The 18,349-nt window shown below is 38.1% G+C and overlaps 1 protein-coding gene across 2 annotated transcripts in view; it reads right to left on the reverse strand.

Moving 5' to 3' along the window:
• The window catches only part of LOC114658415 (cadherin-4-like), a 2,147,065-nt gene that overhangs the window by 1,034,301 nt on the left and 1,094,415 nt on the right, over nt 1-18,349 (reverse strand). Inside the window, exons 16-17 of one of the 2 annotated variants that reach the window (XR_007936098.1) lie at nt 17,305-17,469; nt 1,775-7,281 (exon numbers count right to left, since the gene is read on the reverse strand). Coding sequence is in view for 1 of the 2 variants with exons in the window: in XM_051932859.1 (XP_051788819.1) it covers nt 7,075-7,281; nt 17,305-17,469 (372 nt within the window). In the remaining variant the exon portion in view is untranslated. Of the gene's footprint in view, nt 1-661; nt 7,282-17,304; nt 17,470-18,349 lie in introns of those variants that run through there. The other variant, XM_051932859.1, reaches the window with a different exon arrangement.

Consider the following 18,349-nt stretch of genomic DNA (forward strand, 5'->3'; position numbering starts at 1 on the left):
TTCAGCCATCCTCTGAAAAAAAGAAAATGAAAAACAAGTAAAACGACCTTCCCAAACTAGGGTTAAGTACAAATATATTGGTGAAGTAAAGCAAAATCAAATCAAAATTAATCCAATCCAATTTCTACACCAATCTGGATGAAGATGATAAATGAATTGGTTTTGTAACAACTTACGGCCCTGGCCAAGCCTGTTGGGAAAATGAAATCTTGCTGCTTATATTTGGTTTTCTGTGTGAAATTGTGCATTAACACCTGCCTGGGATCCATTAATTTTAGTAGCTGCCGAATGGTGACTTGAGTTTAAATTACACTAATGTATTTCAGAGTGGCCTGCACAGGAAAGGCCTTGGGCCCTTTGGTGCGACAGCATGTTAGAGCCTTTATGAAAGTTCCTGTTGCTTCTGCTAAAAGGCCATTGAGAGAAAAATGGAAATAGCAAGAAACTGTTCTAACATGAGAAAGAGAGACACTATAGCGATTATGAGCTTCTCTACACATTGATAAGAACTGAAAATGAAAATATATACTCAGCATGGCAGACATTGCTAGAATCTGGTAGTTCTTGGGCAAAACTGAATTTTAAAAGGCCATATGTGTAAATTCTATGTATATCAACAACATGCATACAACATAGCAAGCATTCCTTAAAGGAGAACCTAACAAAAATAAATATATAAAGTAGTGAGGATTGGTACTGCGGTGGGCTGGCGCCCTGCCCGGGGTTTGTTTCCTGCCTTGCGCCCTGTGTTGGCTGGGATTAGCTCCAGCAGACCCCCGTAACCCTGTAGTTAGGATATAGCGGGGTGGAAAATGGATGGATGGATTGGTAAACTCCATGTGGAAGAATTAAAAAAGAAGGCAGATATGGTGACTTGCTCTACACTACACCTTTGCTGGTAATGCCATGATCACAAACACTGCTGCTTACTAACCCTAGCCTTCTGCTGAAGCTGAGAAATCTACACTGCTGACAAATTGGGAAAATTCACACTATTGTTAAATATTAGCATTATTCCACATCAAAATCATCTTGTATTTTGTAGATCCTTTGGAGAATGACTTTCCACCTTTTCCTAAAATCTAAGCAAACCAGAAAATATTTGTAAACACTATAAAAAGCAGACAGTTCAATGAGAAATGGCTACAGCAACTGTACAATTTTTAATTGATAAAGATAGTTTTAAGTTGAATAAATTCACATAAAAAATGCAAATGTTCATTCAGTCCTCACTCATAAAACAAGGTTGTATTCATTTTCCTTACTGTGTACCAGAGCTAAAGATTTGCATGATTACTGACTGCAGGTCAGAACAATATTGGAAATATTCATCACTTTGATTTGAACACTGAAGGTCTGTTGATTTGTTCATGTTAACAATGGCACAAAAACAGCAAAGTTTTCCTAAATGCTATCCAGCAGCCATACCACATGCATTTCACAACAGAACAAGCATCTGAAGCTAATGCTCATGCCTGGTCAGTTCTTGGATGGGAGACCAACCGGAACAAGCTTAGGTTGCTGCTAGAAGAGGTGTGGGTGAGACCAGCAGGGGACGCTTACCCTGAGGTCTGAATGTGACAGGGACACTGTGCTGTAAAAATGGTGCCGTCCTTCAGATGACACGTAAAATCAAGGTCCTGACTCCATTATCCAACTGCCTTACCTTAACCTGTCTCGTCTCTTTTTATTTTGTTTAATCTCTTTCTGTCTTGTTATTAGATGCAAGGCATATTACATGTTTTTTTGTGTAAATATGACTAAATAAAGCAACCTTGAACCTCTGTGGTCATAAAAGATCCCTGGACATCCTTTGTAAGGAGTAGGGTATATCCCAATGTCCAGGCTAAATTGACTACCACAGTCTAGTCATTCTTGTCCTCAATCATTGTCTTTAATTGGCTATCTCTCTCATCACTTCACCTCCTAATAGCTCAGGTGTGAGGAGTGTACTGGTGCAAAAATGGCTGCCGCTGCATCATCCAGGTGGCTCCGCACAATATTAGAGGTTGAGGCTCCTACCTCACTATGTAAAACACTTTGAGTAGTGAGAAAGGTGCTATATAAATGTAAAGAATTATTATTTTTTATTAAATGAAGATATAGGTACTGTCATTGCTAAAAACAGAAAACCCATGCAATTTACTGGTACTCTATTCAGGACTGGTTCCTGCCTTGTGCCCAACAGTTCTAAAGTAGGATTCACCCTTTGGAACTATATATTGGATTAAATGAGTTTGACAATAACTAGTTGGATTTTATGAAGTAATTAGCTCAGTCTGTGATGGGCTGACACCCTGACCAGAGTTGGTTTCCGTTTTACACCTGATGCTAAGTGTTTGTCCCCACAACCCTGAATAAGATTAAACAGATCTGATAGTGGATGGATACTGATGTAGCATTAAAACACATAACGGGACAACAGAGGCTTTCAGATTGACAGCTGGTTTACGCTATGGGTCATCACTAAGCCCTCTGTTATTTATCATTATTATGGATTACATCAGTAGAATGCTCAAGATGAAGTGAGGAGTGAAGATACTGTATGCAGATGGCACATCATTTAAGAATGGACTCAGAAATGGAATTAGAAGGGAAGGTGCAGAAATGAAATTAAGTGCTATAGGCCCATGGAAAGGTCTTGGTGGTAAGAGCTGGTGCAAAGCCAAAGAAAGTGATAGCGGAAGTAGCTGGGAAAAAGTATGGTAGGTGAAATCTTTTAAATATCTTGGAAGCTGGACTGAAGTCAACAGGGAGCTAACAAGAGTAGTACACACAAGGTTGTAAGGGGCAGGTAATGCATAGTGAAAAATCACAAAAGTGGTATACAACAAATGGATCCCTTTAGGAAACAATAGTTAGATCATCTCTAATGTATAGTGCAGAAAAAAGCAACAGGTAAAAATTCATTAGGTTATGGACATGAAGTGCTTAGGAGCAATATGGAGGCTTAACCGTGCAGATATAACATCCTCAAAGAGATGGCATCATCTGCATGGATGGACTGGACATCAATAAAGCCGATAAATTCAAGTATCACTAGAATTTGACACATTACTTACATGAACTTAGGGTAATGCGTCTTGTCTAAAGTGACACCAAGTCATTAATGCCCTCTTTCACTGCAAGATGTCAAAGTATATAAAGCCTAAGACATACAAGACCATTATACATCCAGTTGCTCTATATGGGAGCAATATATATAACAGGAAGTGAAAGTAAGGACTAATGGAGGCAAAAGTCAAGAATCAAGGTTGGGAGGATATGGGCAAGTGCAAAGAATAAACAAATGAAATTTAGTAAAATGGGCGTTGCAGGAGAAAGTGGAATAAAAAAGAGCAAGATGGAAGCCAAAGGAGAAATCGATTTATTGGATCAACGAAGACAGCAGAGAGAGAATTGCTGACCTTAAATTGGCCCTGTATGAGAGGGTGTGAGTGCATACTCTACAATAGACTGATGCCTCATCCAGGACGAGTTTCTGTTTTGCATCCATTGCTGCTGGGAAAGGTCCACAGAAAGACTAATTGTGAAATTAACAGGTTGAGGCAATGGAGGAATTAATGGAAATACTTTACACAAACAAGACAAAACTTCCCCTGATGTCCACAATTATTTTCTAGCATCCTGACTTCAGGCAGCATTTCACAATACCTCCTTAACAACGAGCCTTCACATTGGAGTTTTGAGTAAGTGGCCACACCCTTAAAAAACAAGGCTTTAGGCTAGAAAAATGATTAACATAGAAGCAAACTGCAAAGTGATAGGCAGGTCCTAAAACACACACTAGTAAAGGTGTGAAACAAGTACCCGGAGTGAACGGATGTCACTCCTTCCTGTCAGATGTGCCTACAGAATCTTCATTTGTATTGTTTCTGTGTGTGTTGTGATGTTTCTGTCGAGTGTACTTTAAAATCCCCAAAAATACAAAAATGATCCTTGTGCACACCCATTTTTCTAATTCAACTGTCCCACAAGCCTCCTCTTCACTATTCCAACAAGGCTGTCAATAAGCCTTCTCTTAGTTCTCATTTTTTTATCACTCATGTGCTCTACCACTTTCATCTTTTTAATGTATTTCTCTGCCTAAAAATATTTTCATTCCTCTTCTAGTATTTCCACCCCACTGTACCAAATTGTATTCATACTTTCCCATATTTTCTATTACTTCCTTTTTTAATACTGAACAATTTTTTTGTACCTTGGTTCCTCCATAGCTCCATTTATGTTCCATAGCCCTCTGGCTTTAGGTACAATTGCATCAGAGTAATTTCTGAGTAGTGCCAGGACAGTGCCACCAGGTCATTTAACGTATAGAATTTACGCATTGTCCAAATTTGTTCTCTCTGGCTGCATTTTGAGCTCAGGTTAGATTGAGTGGTAACTGTTTGTGTTAGTGGGTGAATGTGTCTGAGTGTGTCCTGAGATGGACTGGTGCCTAATTGAGGGCTGCTTCCTACCTTTTAATCTGATTATATGGAGACAATAAGTGTGTTCTGAAAATGGATGGATATTTTTCGGGTTGTTCCCCTGTCTTGACTTCCACTATTTGATTAATATTTTCACATTTTTTTATTGTGCCTCCATACTCAATTTTTGCAACTCTTTGTCCATTTCCCATTCTCCTTCATATGTTTTACTAATCCCTTTTGATCCCCTACAACAGTTCCCTAGTCAGCTAATTCGGCCACTCTCTTCCAATACTTATCTTTTATTCACTCCTTTGTATACCTTCAGTGCTGCTTGAGACAATTTGTTTTCTGAAGGGATTTCTATTATGCAGAATAATAAAAATGGTCATCTCTTTGTGTTTTTTTGTTTCTAATCAATTATATATTTTCAAAGAGGTAGGAAAATCAGATTCGCTCAGATTTCCATTTAGATTATAATTTACTCCCTTACATACAATAAGAAATAAATTGCTGTTTTATGTGTAGAACGAAAATGCTTGTGACTGTAACTGAAGGATATGTGTGCAAGTGTCCATCCCTTTAGGTGCAGTCATATGGCACAATAAGACCTGTTACAGTATTAATGTCATGCATTGTGTTTTTCTGTTCTTGTATGCCATTTTAACTTGATGCAAACAAACCGTAAGCTCAACTTGAAACTAATTACCGTTATTTTCATTTTACCCATAAATGTTAACATTAGTTTAGGAAAAAAAAAAATTGCAGAAACACAGGATGTCAAATAAAAAAAAAAATGACCAAAAAGAATAAAACAAATAAGCACCTTTGCCTGAAACTTTTCAAGTTTCTTTCTTTGCCATGCTTTGATGATGGCTTCCAAAGCAGAACACAAAGGAGTCAGCACTGAAGATCTCGAAAAGGAACGGCAGCAAAATGAACTGAAAGGAAACATCTTAAAAGGTTGGCAAAACAACAGTTTAGGTGCTCTTGACCCTTTCGATCTCATCATTTAGCTAGCAGTCACTCCTTTAACTTTTTTAATCTGGTGTGCGTGTGTACTGTATGTGCGTGAGGGGTTTGAAACCTGCCAACAGTGTTAACACAAAAAAAAAAAGAAGATCGAACAATCATAAAAGATTCAATGAATTTTATGTGCTTTTGACTCAGACTTAAAATATGTAGGCTACAGACCACTAATCAGCTATGAATCTCTTAACCGGTGGAGAAGATCACTAACTGGGGAGAACAATTGTCGTGTTTCTGTTTTCCAGCGCCAGTCCACACTTCCCCCCAAAAAGTTCAAAGTACAATCTGGAATGAAAATGCCTGTTAAGTCGGGAGTGAACGATGGCTGTTTTCAGTTGCACTGAGCTTTTTTTTTATGTTTGTTTTTTACTTTACAGAGTATTCACTACCCTACATTAAAAGGCATTCATAACATTTGAAAAGAAAAAAAACTATAGGAGCAGTACCATCAAACACTGCTCGACTTATTGTTTAAAAACCATGTCTGTTTTTAGGCTTTTGTTTTCTTTTTCTTTTGTTTTTTAAATACTGGCCACACTTCAGGTAACTTTTCCAGCCAAGCTTCATTTGTCAACAATGTCAGGCTTTCCTTGACAGCCAAATTCAATTCTAACAATACCCGCCACACTCCCTTTGCTAAATGAAGACAAACTCTGTGCTAACAACACCACCCAACCTCTGCTAATAATGCCAGGTAAGGGATTTTTGTTTGTTTAGAACAATAGCAGATATTCTTTGTTAACAATATGAACCAAAATCTTGGTGACACTATACCAAAGGGGTTGCATAAGACATATTACATATGCCTAATAACTAATCTATAAAGAGTTCATCTTATTTTAAGAAAGGGCCTATAGATGAAAACAAGCTGGCAAAATATTTTTCTTAATTTGTTATTAGAACACTACTCATACAGTGTAACACTTTGTAAACATATGATTATAATTCCTTTTTTCAACAGAAATCATTGTATTAACAAGTTACTCACATAGTTTTTTCAATGGATACTTGCAATCCCAGAAGTAATACCAATTTGTTGTGTTAGCAGAACCAATCAAAGCATTTTTGATAACAATACCAACCCAAGGAGGTGGCTCTTTTTCATTATCATGGTATCTAAATGAAGGGGGAGAGGGTCTAGCGCCCAAACGGTTCAAATGGCGTTCAATCCTGAGTTAGCAGAATCCAATACAACGCACCAAAAAGGCACTTTTTAACAACAGTGCTTCTGTTCTAAGGAATTCAAGTTAAGAAAGAGTGCCTTTTGCTCTCTTTAGTGATAAAGCAAAGGTTTTTGAGCAAAACAAACTGCTTCCCTGCTGACCGCTTCAGAACCAAGTAATGCAGCAAAGACAGCAAGCGTTCATTCATGCTAATAGACAGCTTCTGCTCTAACAGAGTGGAAAAAAAAGAAAGAAAACTGAAAAAAGAAAAAAAAGAAAACTAACTTGCCACTAAAAAAGTAAAACAATTTTTTTTCAGTCAGCAGGGGGTGTTCATTAAAAAGCTGCCTCTTTGTACAGTCTCACGCTTGTGGTGGTGGTGGTGTTTTTTTCTTTTCGCTGTTTTCTCCTTTTTTTTAAATTTTGTTTTTAAAACAATAAACCGCCATTTTCATCTTGGCTCTCAAAGTTGTTTACTCTTCTTCGCCTCCACCGTACATGTCGGCCAGCTTCTTGAAACGCGGCCCCCAGTCATTAAGATAATCGTAGTCCTGGTCGCCAGTGCTGGAGGAGTTGAGTGAGCTGACTGAGCCGGCTGTGGAGCCGCTGCCCTCATAATCAAACACAAGGAGCGAGTCGTAAGGGGGTGCAGTCGGATCGTTGTCAGCAGCTCGGAGACCCTGCAGGAAACAACAGAAGCCAGTGAGAATCGAGGAAGAGCTCATCTAAGGTTTTCAACTACTGAAATGTCTTGACAGTTGATACAGATTAATGCTGTTGGGCATTTGGAATTTTATTAGAGGTCAATCCCATATTAAACAAAACTGTCAAATTTCTTATAAACCACACATACTAATTTGCCTGAGATCATAACCAGCTAGACATTATAGAAAATTAAGGCAAATGGCATCGTTCTTCAACTAATTAATGAGAGGCATTGCTAGGCTACATTTATGGCAATTAGTTTTGTTTGCCTGCCTGTTTACACTCATCTGTGTCTATATGGGTACTCATTATATAATTAGTCATTTTTAAAGTTGGTAGCTACATTTTACCTGAAAACATGCTGCAGTACTCTTTGTCTTGACTCAGTGAAGAGTGCTATATAAACTCAAGCAAACTGAACTGAAAAATCCTTTTTGTTTGTTTGAAATAGTGCGTTGTGAACGCAGCATAGTGATTAGTTATATGAAGAGTTTCACTGTGATTACTGGCACATGTCACTTGGTTTTCATAACTGGGCTCCTTTCCAGCACATTAAACTCCAATTCATTTCTTCTATTCCAAATCTCATTCTGGTACATATTGAAAAATTACAAAGAGAAGTTTGTCTGTCCACAGACTTACCTCTTGTAAGAGTCTGTGTCTATGTGAGAGGACCATTTGTTATGTCAGAAGTAGCAATTTTCTATCAAGTCCTGCCATTGTCTTTGACAACTATAGTCAAGCCGGAGTTCCACCCATGGTTCCTGTTTAACCCTTAACTACTCGCACCATTTCTCATCTCATAAGTACTCGCACAGTGTACTTTATGCACCAGTGTTACAATGGCTATTTATATGCAGGCTGTGAGGTTTTAATATAAAATATTGTAATTCTTTTATATTGTATATTTTTTTAATGTAATTTAATACCATATCACTGAATAGTATGACACAGTCTAGGACTATCTGAAATTAAACCTGATCCACTTCTCCAGTGCTCATTCGTCACCATTCACACTTTCTGCCACTGCAGGATTTGCATATGTATCACATTTCGCTTCAGCTGTTGAATGTTCTTTGCAGAAAAAGTAATTGCAAGAACATCTCATCGTTGTCATACATACATAAGTATCTGTGAGGTGTACCAAATGCACCGTGTGGAACGTGCATCCACTCATAAAACCGGCTGGGGACCCACTGGAGGGAAACCACTGCGTCACTGTACTTGTAAGGAATCAAGCTAAGGATAGATGATGGATGCTGCGGGTAGGTTCAAGTGAAAGGATGTTGAACAAACAAAACAGATTGGTGTACAAAATACACCAGCCACGAGTAGTTAAGGATTAAAGTGCTTCTTTTTATCTGCTTTGTGTTCTTTTTTTATTGCTGTTCATTATTGATATTTGTCTAATTATCTAATATCTGATCATTTTATTTGATTTAGTTATTATATTGTATCTATGTGTGTTTGTGGTTCTCTTATATTCCTTGTATTTTGTGGATTGATCTGCAAGAGGCAGCACAACCTGTCCATCACCATTAAGGGTGTAGCAATGCCACCTTGTACTTTAGGCCTTACATTAGTTTGTTTTCTCCTTTAATATATGCCTGGGAGCTTAGCTTTGCCTTGTATTAGAGAAAAAGGGGATCTTCACCTTTGAAGAGGAGACAGGACAGGTAATTTAACCCAGAAAGGTAAGAAGAGAAAGGGAGAAATCTGGAGGAGAAGCAGGTAGCAACAACACACAAGTGCAGGAAACTCAAAACTAAAGCAACCTACTGGAAGTTGGATTTTTTTTCCTAGATATACAAGTAAGGCACATCTCAGAAGACAACCCCACTTATTTTTTATTTTTGATTGAGCACCAAACCATTTTTCCTGGTAGGAGAGAGTACTTATTTTATATTTGTGATGACTTGGTGTGGCTTTTGTCCAGCTATCTTTGTCCTCTTCACGACAGTAAAGATTTAAATGCGAACTGTTTTCTTCTAAAACAGGTTAATAATCGCAATGACATTGTGCACCTTAAATTTTGTGCTTAGATTTGTAGTACAAGGGTGTTGTAATGTGTTAGCCATTATGGAGGTTAATGAGAAGTCAAGCAAAATGACACCTTTTAATGGCTAACTTAAAAGATTACAACATGGAAGCTTTTGAGGCAACTCAGGCCCCTTCTTCAGGCAAGATCTGCTTAGATTTGGGAATGTTGGGTTCTGTCATAACATAATTATTTTCTGTTTGTTAAGTTACTAATACATTATTTGTACATATTACTGATTGCTAGTGTTGATTTAATATTTTTGGTGAGTGATTAAACAGGAATGACTATTGGTCACTGAGCCCTGAGCAGTTTTTAATTTGTATTAAATATTTGCTGCATGAGACAGCAGCATTCTGATTGTGCCCTTGCTCTGGTTTAGTTGAATTCGAGAGGGCAGTGGGAAACTGAGGTCAGGGCAGATCATTTCAGATACTCTCTGGAGTTTGGTGGAATTGTAAGCATGGTGCTGTTTGTGATTTGTGCTTTTGTTTTGGTTTTTGTCTTTTTATGACTCTGGATTAAAGATTCTCTTTAGGATTGTGTTTTTTGAGATTTCATTTACATGGATTGTCATTGGCAGCTTCCTTTTTGCTCATTAAAGCCTTTATATATTTTGCTCTTCTTTTGCTAATAAACATCCTGTATATAAGATTTTGTGGACTTGTCTTGGCTCCAGCCAGAGTTTACATGGTTTTTCCTCCGAAGAGACATATTTTATGTTTTTGGGACTCTATTGCTATTGTTTTGAATTTAAAACACTGACGTCCCTGCTGAGGCTTAGTTAGGCCTGAAGCCTCCCACGTGTATTGGGGAGAGTTGTGCTTTATGGACTATTTTGGAGCCCACCCTTTTTCTATTTTAGCTGCCAGAGCAATCATTACCTAAAGTATTCTTACTACAGTAGATATTCACAAATAATGCATTCTTATAAGAATGGATGGGAAATAGCTAAGGATACAAAGGAACCAAAGGAATGCCTGTATAGTGCTGGTTTGAAGTCCCTCAGGTTATTACTCGATACCTGTATGGGTCCATACTACAGCATACAACTGCTTGCATTAAAAAACTGGACTTACATGGTTGAAATTGGTAAAAATTTTGGGCCACTATGCTATGCTGATATTTGTTTTTTTGTATGACAAACCTCTTTAGGCTATGGCTTCATCCTCCCTTTCAACTAGAAGAGTTGGCTGACATGGCTTACCCCTTGCATGCATAGACAGAAGATCTCTAATGAAAAGAAAAACAAGTCATTCAAAAATCCATTTTCTGTCACGTCTATTTGACCAATCAGTTATGTGTTGTATTTGTACTGGTAAGAGGATGTCCACTTTGTCGATTATGATGACAATCCTAAAGATGCATTGGAGACAGAAATGAAACTCAAAGCTCCTCAGTGTATGCAGCATGTGATCCCTCATCTGTAGGGAATGTTTCTGAGGAAACTAGATTACTACTTGAGATGCAAGTGGGTTCCTGTACACTGAGTTTTCCTGTGGGGAAAAAAAAAACATAGTACCGTGCACAATTGCAGGTTTTGGTGTGTCTTCATCCTTAAAGTCTGCAGGATTTAAAAAAAGGCACTGCACCTCTGCTGTGATTTGAACAAGAGGCATAAATAGAATTGATTGCACGGGTGTACAGGAAATTACCTATATTATGCAGCTGCAGAAATAATCAGGTAAACCTGGATGAACAAGTGAGGCAACATAACTTGTTTTCTATTCCAAAAACCATTTAAAAACTCCAAAGAAATCACTGTATTTCAATGTCACTTTCAGAAAACTGTGCAAACCAGAATTTCCTTGTGTCGCTCATCACCAGTGTTGCGGAACAGTACTTTTAAAACTAATTTAGTTACATTACTCATTACTTACAAAAGAAAGCATTTCATAAAATATGTTATATAGTTACTTAAATGTAATGCACTACAAACAATGCATTACTTTTTCTTGTTTTGTATCAAAAACTGTACATTTCACTGGCCAACATTTGTTACTAAATCCTAACTCCAAATTTGAAACTTCATGAAAATGACCAGAGAAAACAGACAAATTTGATCATTTCTAGTGTTTTATAAATATTTAGTCTTTCATGTGCTGTAAAGTAAATAACATCCATCTCCATTTATCATCGCCAATACGGGCCATCAAAGACTCACGGTATTAACACCAACTGCTGTGCCACCTGATGACACGGTTTCAACATGTCTAAAGCAAACAGCTTGGTTTAAGCTAAACTGGCACTTTAATTACAGGTTCCTTGTTTCTGGACTGCATGCAGCACAGTCTTTTTCTACTTGAGTGTGCAACTGAGCCTTGTAAAAGAACCTGAGTACCATTTCACCATGTTTGCTTCTTGTCTTATTCCCAGTGATGCTGTGATACTCCCTGGCTCCCTCTGACCATAAACTGTGCCAGATACATGTATTCCTCTGCATGTACAGGATTAAATGTATACTTATAACGTTTGTTCAGTTCGCTTCACTTGATTGCATGCTATGCATGTGCTTAACCTCTTCCTCAGCAAACAGATGGAGTGCACACTTGTGTGATATTACACATTTTCCAGGGGCTTAAATAAGCTGATGTAGTAATGCAGCATCACATCTGTTTTTTGTTTAAAGTAAAACAAGTATGTTTATTTCAATATAATAACTTCTGCTTTAGGTTATTCATTACTTTAAAAATTAACTTAACTACATAACACGTTACTTTTAAAGCATTAACGCCAACACTGCTCATTGCTAATGTGAACATACATACAGTATACGGTATGTAGCCCTCTGAATTATAGGTTACACTTGAATCTTCAGACAAATACATATTTTAAATATGAACATTCTATTCTTAATTGTTGGTGAACAGCCCTACTACTAAAAATATAAGGGTTCATCTCACAAGAAATAACTCGAAACGAAAATTAGATGATGTAGTGAGTAATCCCATTTGTACTCTGGGGACTATGAAAATTAAAAATTGAATTGAAATTAATTTAAAGAATCAAAGCAACTAACAATAACAAGTGGGATGAACTGAATTAAGAGTTTTTCTGAATAGGTATCAGATTCACGGATTTATATCCATAGAGCCATTAGCTGAACTTTAATTTTAGTCAAATAAAAAGGAGTACAGTAATCCCCTGCTATATCGTGGTTCAGCTATCGCGCGCCCGCTACATCGTGGATTTATTAATATTATTATTATTACTAGGGGGCTCCGCCCCCTGCTCGCTTCTCTCACCCACACCCAGGTTTGGTTTACCGGATAAACAATTTAAAGAGATTGTTATTTTCATGGGAATTGTTACATATGCATTATTTTCATTTTTACTTTAAAACTTATGTAAAAAAAAAATTTGTCCTTTATTTCCTGCCCCGGGCGTGGTTAAATCTCTTTCTCACGGGACTTATAACGCTGCTCGCGTTGTGAAGAGGGGGTCTGAACGCACTCTAAGGAGAAGTAATCGGTTCAGCTGGTGTCTTGCTGCTGCTGCTGGCCAGCTGTGTGTTGTGCTTTTCGCGCTTTGCATCAGTCATTGTACAGCAGCTGTCCTTTTGCCACTTCACGTCTCTGCCACTCATGTTCTGAAGGAGGAGGAGTAAGGGAGGGGGGTATGAGGGCTGAACACACGCTAAGAAAGACGTGCTCGCAGCTGCTGCTGGCAACCTGAATGTTCTGCTTGTCGTTGTTTTAAGAGCTGGGAGCACCTGAAGTTTGTTTGCCAAAAGCATTCCTACAACTGCTAGGTTAGATATCAGTGAACTTGTTTTAAATTTTTTGTAAGTAGGGTGTGACGTGCAAAGGTCACCGTCTCACGGGTTTTGCTTCCTAAGGTTGTAATGTCTAGTCTTTTGTGTCGTCAAAGTGTCTCTCCGAGATGATCTGGTCTCGATCGCTTTGCTCAAATCCCCCCCAAGAGAGGCACACTAACCATCTGCCACTTTGTGTCTTTCCCGCTCACATTGTGAAACAAAAGGGGGGGGGGGGGGGGGGGGGTGTAAGAGCTGAATGTACGCTAAGGAGAAGTGGACGGATTGGCTTCTGTCTTTGTGCTGCTTCTGCCAAGATGCCTGTTCTGATTGTCGCTGTACGTGTCGATTATTTAAAAGCCTGTACGGCAGCTGTCCTTCAGTCTCACTGCCTTGTCTTGTGTGACTTTAAAATGTCTCTCGCGGATTGTTTTCTGAGAAGATCAAGCCTTGTCTCCCTGACAAGCTTTTTTTATAATAGAAAGATGTTACTCATATCCTTAGCCCGACATCCACATATCATATATGTTTACAAAGTGTGTTTTAATAAGTTTGCATGTGTTTAAAGCCTGTGGGAGGGGTATTTTAAGGCTTAAAGAATAAAAAAAAAATATTTATTTATATGGTCTTTCTATATCACGGCTATTCACCTATCGCTGATGGGTCTGGAACGTAACTTCAGCGATAGGTGGGGGATCACTGTATAATAAATTGAAACATATTGAAGAATGAAACTGCAATACTTATAAAAATCAAAATATTATTAAACTGTATCTTAAATATCATTATAGTAGTGTATTTTATTTGCAATGGCAATGCATAAATCTTAATGCATTTCCATTTAGGAGCAACAAATAATCCTTTACTTTAGTTTGCAAATCAGTTCTAACTGTTCTGTACTCCTTTTCATGCAAATTGGGGCAGTACTTCCAAACAATTTTAATTACACTAATTAAATTAACTGGATATAATAAACGCACAACAGATTTAACATTACACTTCATTATAATAACCAAGAAAACCTCATTTTGTGAACTTCATTTGAGCTTATTGTGTAATTAGTATTTGACAAAACATTTTTACTTGGAAAGCATCTTTAGGTATGTCAGAAGAGAAAGTGTAAAAATAACTTAAAAAAATTAAAATTCTTTTAGTTCTCATGCTGCATACTTTTCTTATTTTATTGATGTAGTCCTTTCATTTCTCTTAATACTGGTGCTGTTGATGAAGTGTAACCAGTATCTATAGCATTTGCCTGGGAGGCGACTCAAATCACAACCATCCTTAAGTGGGACTGTTAGTGTGAAAGCAGCAAGCTGCAGGACACTCATTTATAATACGACGACGGCAGGTTTAACTTTTGAGACTGACAAACAAAAATAAATATTTTTTGTCATTTTGGGTGTAAACTCTAGATGGGATTCGTTTCTTACATATACATTTCTCCCACAAACTACATTTTGCACCATCCAAGTTCTTACTTTTAAACTAAAGCAATATTTCAAATAAGCTGTGAATAACAACAGTAGAATCATATTTCCATCTTGAAATATCCTCTATGTGTTGATTATTGTTTAGCTTCTCTGTCAGCAACACTACTTGTTAAACGGCTGCCAACCTCATGAGAAGGTCAGTTGCTGCCAGGCCTCCTGACGCCAGCTGTTTGGATCGAGGTGGCAGTTTGATTTGTTGAGAGAGACAGAGGCGACAGGGAGAAGCCTCCTGCTGAAGTAAGTCTTGACACCATTTCACAAAGTCCGGGAAGACTGTGCCATCTCAGTGACAAAAGCCTTCACCCTGGCAAGGCCTGCCAGTTCCGATAATCGAGTGAGACAGCTCTCCACCCAGGAGTTATCATGTCCTCAAAGTGAGATTTACATGACCTATTTTTGACTTTAATTTGAGATTTGGGCTACAAGAAGGTAGTTCAGGAAAGTCACTTTGATAAGAGGACTGAAGCTTCTGTTAAGTAAAAGTGATAGAGCCTTATCTACTAAATGTGTATACTGAAAGTATTTGCTAAACCCCCGGTCACCATATTCTGTCTCTTTTATTTTAAGGTTTTATTAAATAGTAAGTCATAAAAATGAAAGTAATACAATTGTTTTTGAATAACAATACCTCAGGACACGCCTGTGTCTTTCGTTACATAATAAAGGCTCCTTGAATATAGCTTGTATGTGAGGAACCTTTAGGGCTTCAACCCACTGTATAAAGATTGCACACAAAAACAAAAAAACTCCAAACTTCAAAGACTGAAACATGGATATGTCCAAGATATTGACAATATAAAGGCTAAATAAGCTACTGTTTATAAGGGAGGATCCAATATGCACCAGAATTGTTAAAAAAAACTTTATTATAAAACGTACAGCAGTTTCCTTTTAATTACCCTCAAAATACTCTCATTGAGATACAATACACCTGTCCCAGCGCTTCTCTCATTCCTAGAAGCTTTCCTGTTTTCATTTTTTGTTACCATCTCTACAGCCGCTTATGTTTTTTGCTGTTTGTCTTCCATTGTAGTAAATCGTCTTCACATCATGTCTCAGTTTTAATGTCAGGGACACAAAAAGGTTACAGGGACAAAGATAAGGCAAATATGGGGGTACAAAGCAACAACCACATTGTTTTTAGTCATAAACTCTGACTGACAAAGCCTTTTGTGTAGGTGTGTTGTCATGGTTCAAAATCCAGTTTTCCATGTGCAACTTCCCTGTACGTTTTTTTCTGCTGCTTTCCTGTATATGCTTCAGCAGTTTAATGTAATGTGCAGGAGAAGAATGGGTATCCTGGATGAGAACGAATAAATAACTTTTTACCCAGTTGGTGTGAGTTAATGGAGGGACCAGCAGAAGCCGAAAGTGTTTCCATCCCCCATAAGGTCAGGTTGCACTGATTCTCATATAGGAAACCAGTCCGGACACCCGCAGAGGTGCTTGGTAGATGGAGTCCGAAAATAAATTAAATATAAATGAAATTGCAGCCCCGGGGATCAAGAGAGGGGGCAGCTGGGGGAGGATCTCCCTTCTTTACTTATGGTCCAGAAGTGCTCCCTGGAAGACATGATGTGGCACTGGAAGTATTCCTGGCCATAAGTAAATTAGGAAGGTCCTCCCTCAACAGTGCCCAATCTCGATCCCCAGGGACCCTGACAGGACTGCACTTCCGGACTCCCATCTCCCAAGCACCCCTGCAGGTGTCCCAACTGGTTTCCCATACAAGGACCACTGCCGTCTGGTATATGGCGAAAGGAACCACTCCCAACTCTTGGCTTCTGCTGGTCCCTGCATTAACTTTCACCGACTGGGTACAAAGTTATTTATATTATTATATACTCAGCTGGCCAATCTGTCTGCATTGTCACACTGGCCTCCCATCTGGGTAATGTATTTTTTCCCATCACATTTAGGAGGCCCGTTCCTCTCCTACAAATGTCACTGATTAAAAGTTGGTTCATGAAAAACAAACCCTTTGTGAACAAGTCCATCAATGTCAAGAAACGTGATTAGCACTGTCTGCCATGGTTACTTGGTGAAAAAATATGTCAAAGTCACTGCACAATTGTTGAATAAATGACAGAAATATGCACTCAGTCACTTCAGTATGAGGCCATTCTGCAGATTTACAATTCCTAGTGGTGTACAGTATTCAATAACTAATTCTGACTGCCATGCTATTGATTGATTCTGGGAATTTTTGTGTTTCCCCTCGAATATTATATTCTGATATTTAATATAAGCATTTCTGAAAATATTTGTAATAAAATTAAGATATTTACTGTTTCTGAAGTTGTCAGATATTATATATAAATATATATATATATAAATATATGAGATATAGAATATAAATACTGTACTTGAATCCACATATTACTATTTTTCTCAATTAATTAGTGCATGTTTAATTGAGTATGAAAATGATTGACATTCTTTGCACATTGTAATCTGCATTTCTGTCCACCCTGGCCATCGGAGCTTACTTTTTTTTTTCATGTTAACTAATATTGTCTTATTTTAATTTCTTATGTTGTTATATTTTTTTATTTACTGTATGAAAATGTGCTATACAAATAAATGTTATTATTATTATTATTATTATTATTATTGTGCTAAGGACTCAGAGGACACAATGTCACATTATAATAAAAGCTACAACTACAAGCAACTTTTCTGTTGGAAGCTCAGATGAAACAAAAATGTTCACCTCATTGATGAAATCGCCTATATCCCCAGGGTGAGGGATAACCGGTCGGCTTGGATATTGTGGTTCTGCTCCCACAGGCCTTTCATCCACTCGCCTGATCCCAGAAGGCTTAGTAATGATGTGATCCAGTGATTCAGGCTGCTGTAGTTGACTCAGGTCGTAGTCCTGAAATATCAAAGAAAAAGTTATCTAGCAACACAGAGAATAAAGAAGGAAAATGCTCTCATGTAGGTATGAGAAAACTCAGGGAGATGGTTGTTACCCACCATTTCTAACAACCCTGAATAATAATAAGCCTTTGCCTCTGTAATGACAACAAGTTTGAAAACAAGTTAAATGCATCTAATCGAACTAACGCTGTGCTGCTACCACGGGTACTCCAACAAGCAAATGACTGTAATATGGAATTACATGGCAGAAAAATGTAACTACAGTACAGGCAGGAATAGATGGGCCCACTGCAATCGGCTGGACAGGAACAGCCCTTACATCTTTATTTTAATTTGAGTATTCTCATGAACTGTCTTTGCTTAGTCCACATCATAATTAATCACAGTAAACTGGCTGCTAAAGGTGACCACTTCTACATGCCAACTATCCTACAGACCCTTGCTTTGATGAAGTCCAAACAAATTACTGATTTTCTTACATTTTGCTGCCTGTTATTGAGGTGATTTAGTTTTTTTTGTATTTTTTCACTCCTTCATTTGTTATTCTTTAAACGCTTTCTCCATCTGTCCACTTTTCTGTGTATTGCACTTTCCTATTCTTTGCTTCTCTTAGGTGACTCAATTAGATGGCCCTGGAGTTAATGGAATCTTGTGACTGGACAGATGTACTGAGGATGGCGTATGGGCCCTGCTTCGTTTCTATCTGTCTCTCTGTCTCTCCTTCTTATTTGCTTGTTTGCTCCCTTGCCCTGTCCCACAGCCACAGAGTGAGCAGCTCATCAGAAATTTATCCAGGTAGTCCTAATCATCTTTCCATCCCTGAGTACATGTTGGGGGAGGAATTAGGAATGGGGGCCAATTCAATGGATACAGCC

The sequence above is a fragment of the Erpetoichthys calabaricus genome, chromosome 10 (genome assembly GCF_900747795.2).
Source record: "Erpetoichthys calabaricus chromosome 10, fErpCal1.3, whole genome shotgun sequence".
In the NCBI taxonomy this organism is placed as follows: domain Eukaryota; kingdom Metazoa; phylum Chordata; class Cladistia; order Polypteriformes; family Polypteridae; genus Erpetoichthys; species Erpetoichthys calabaricus.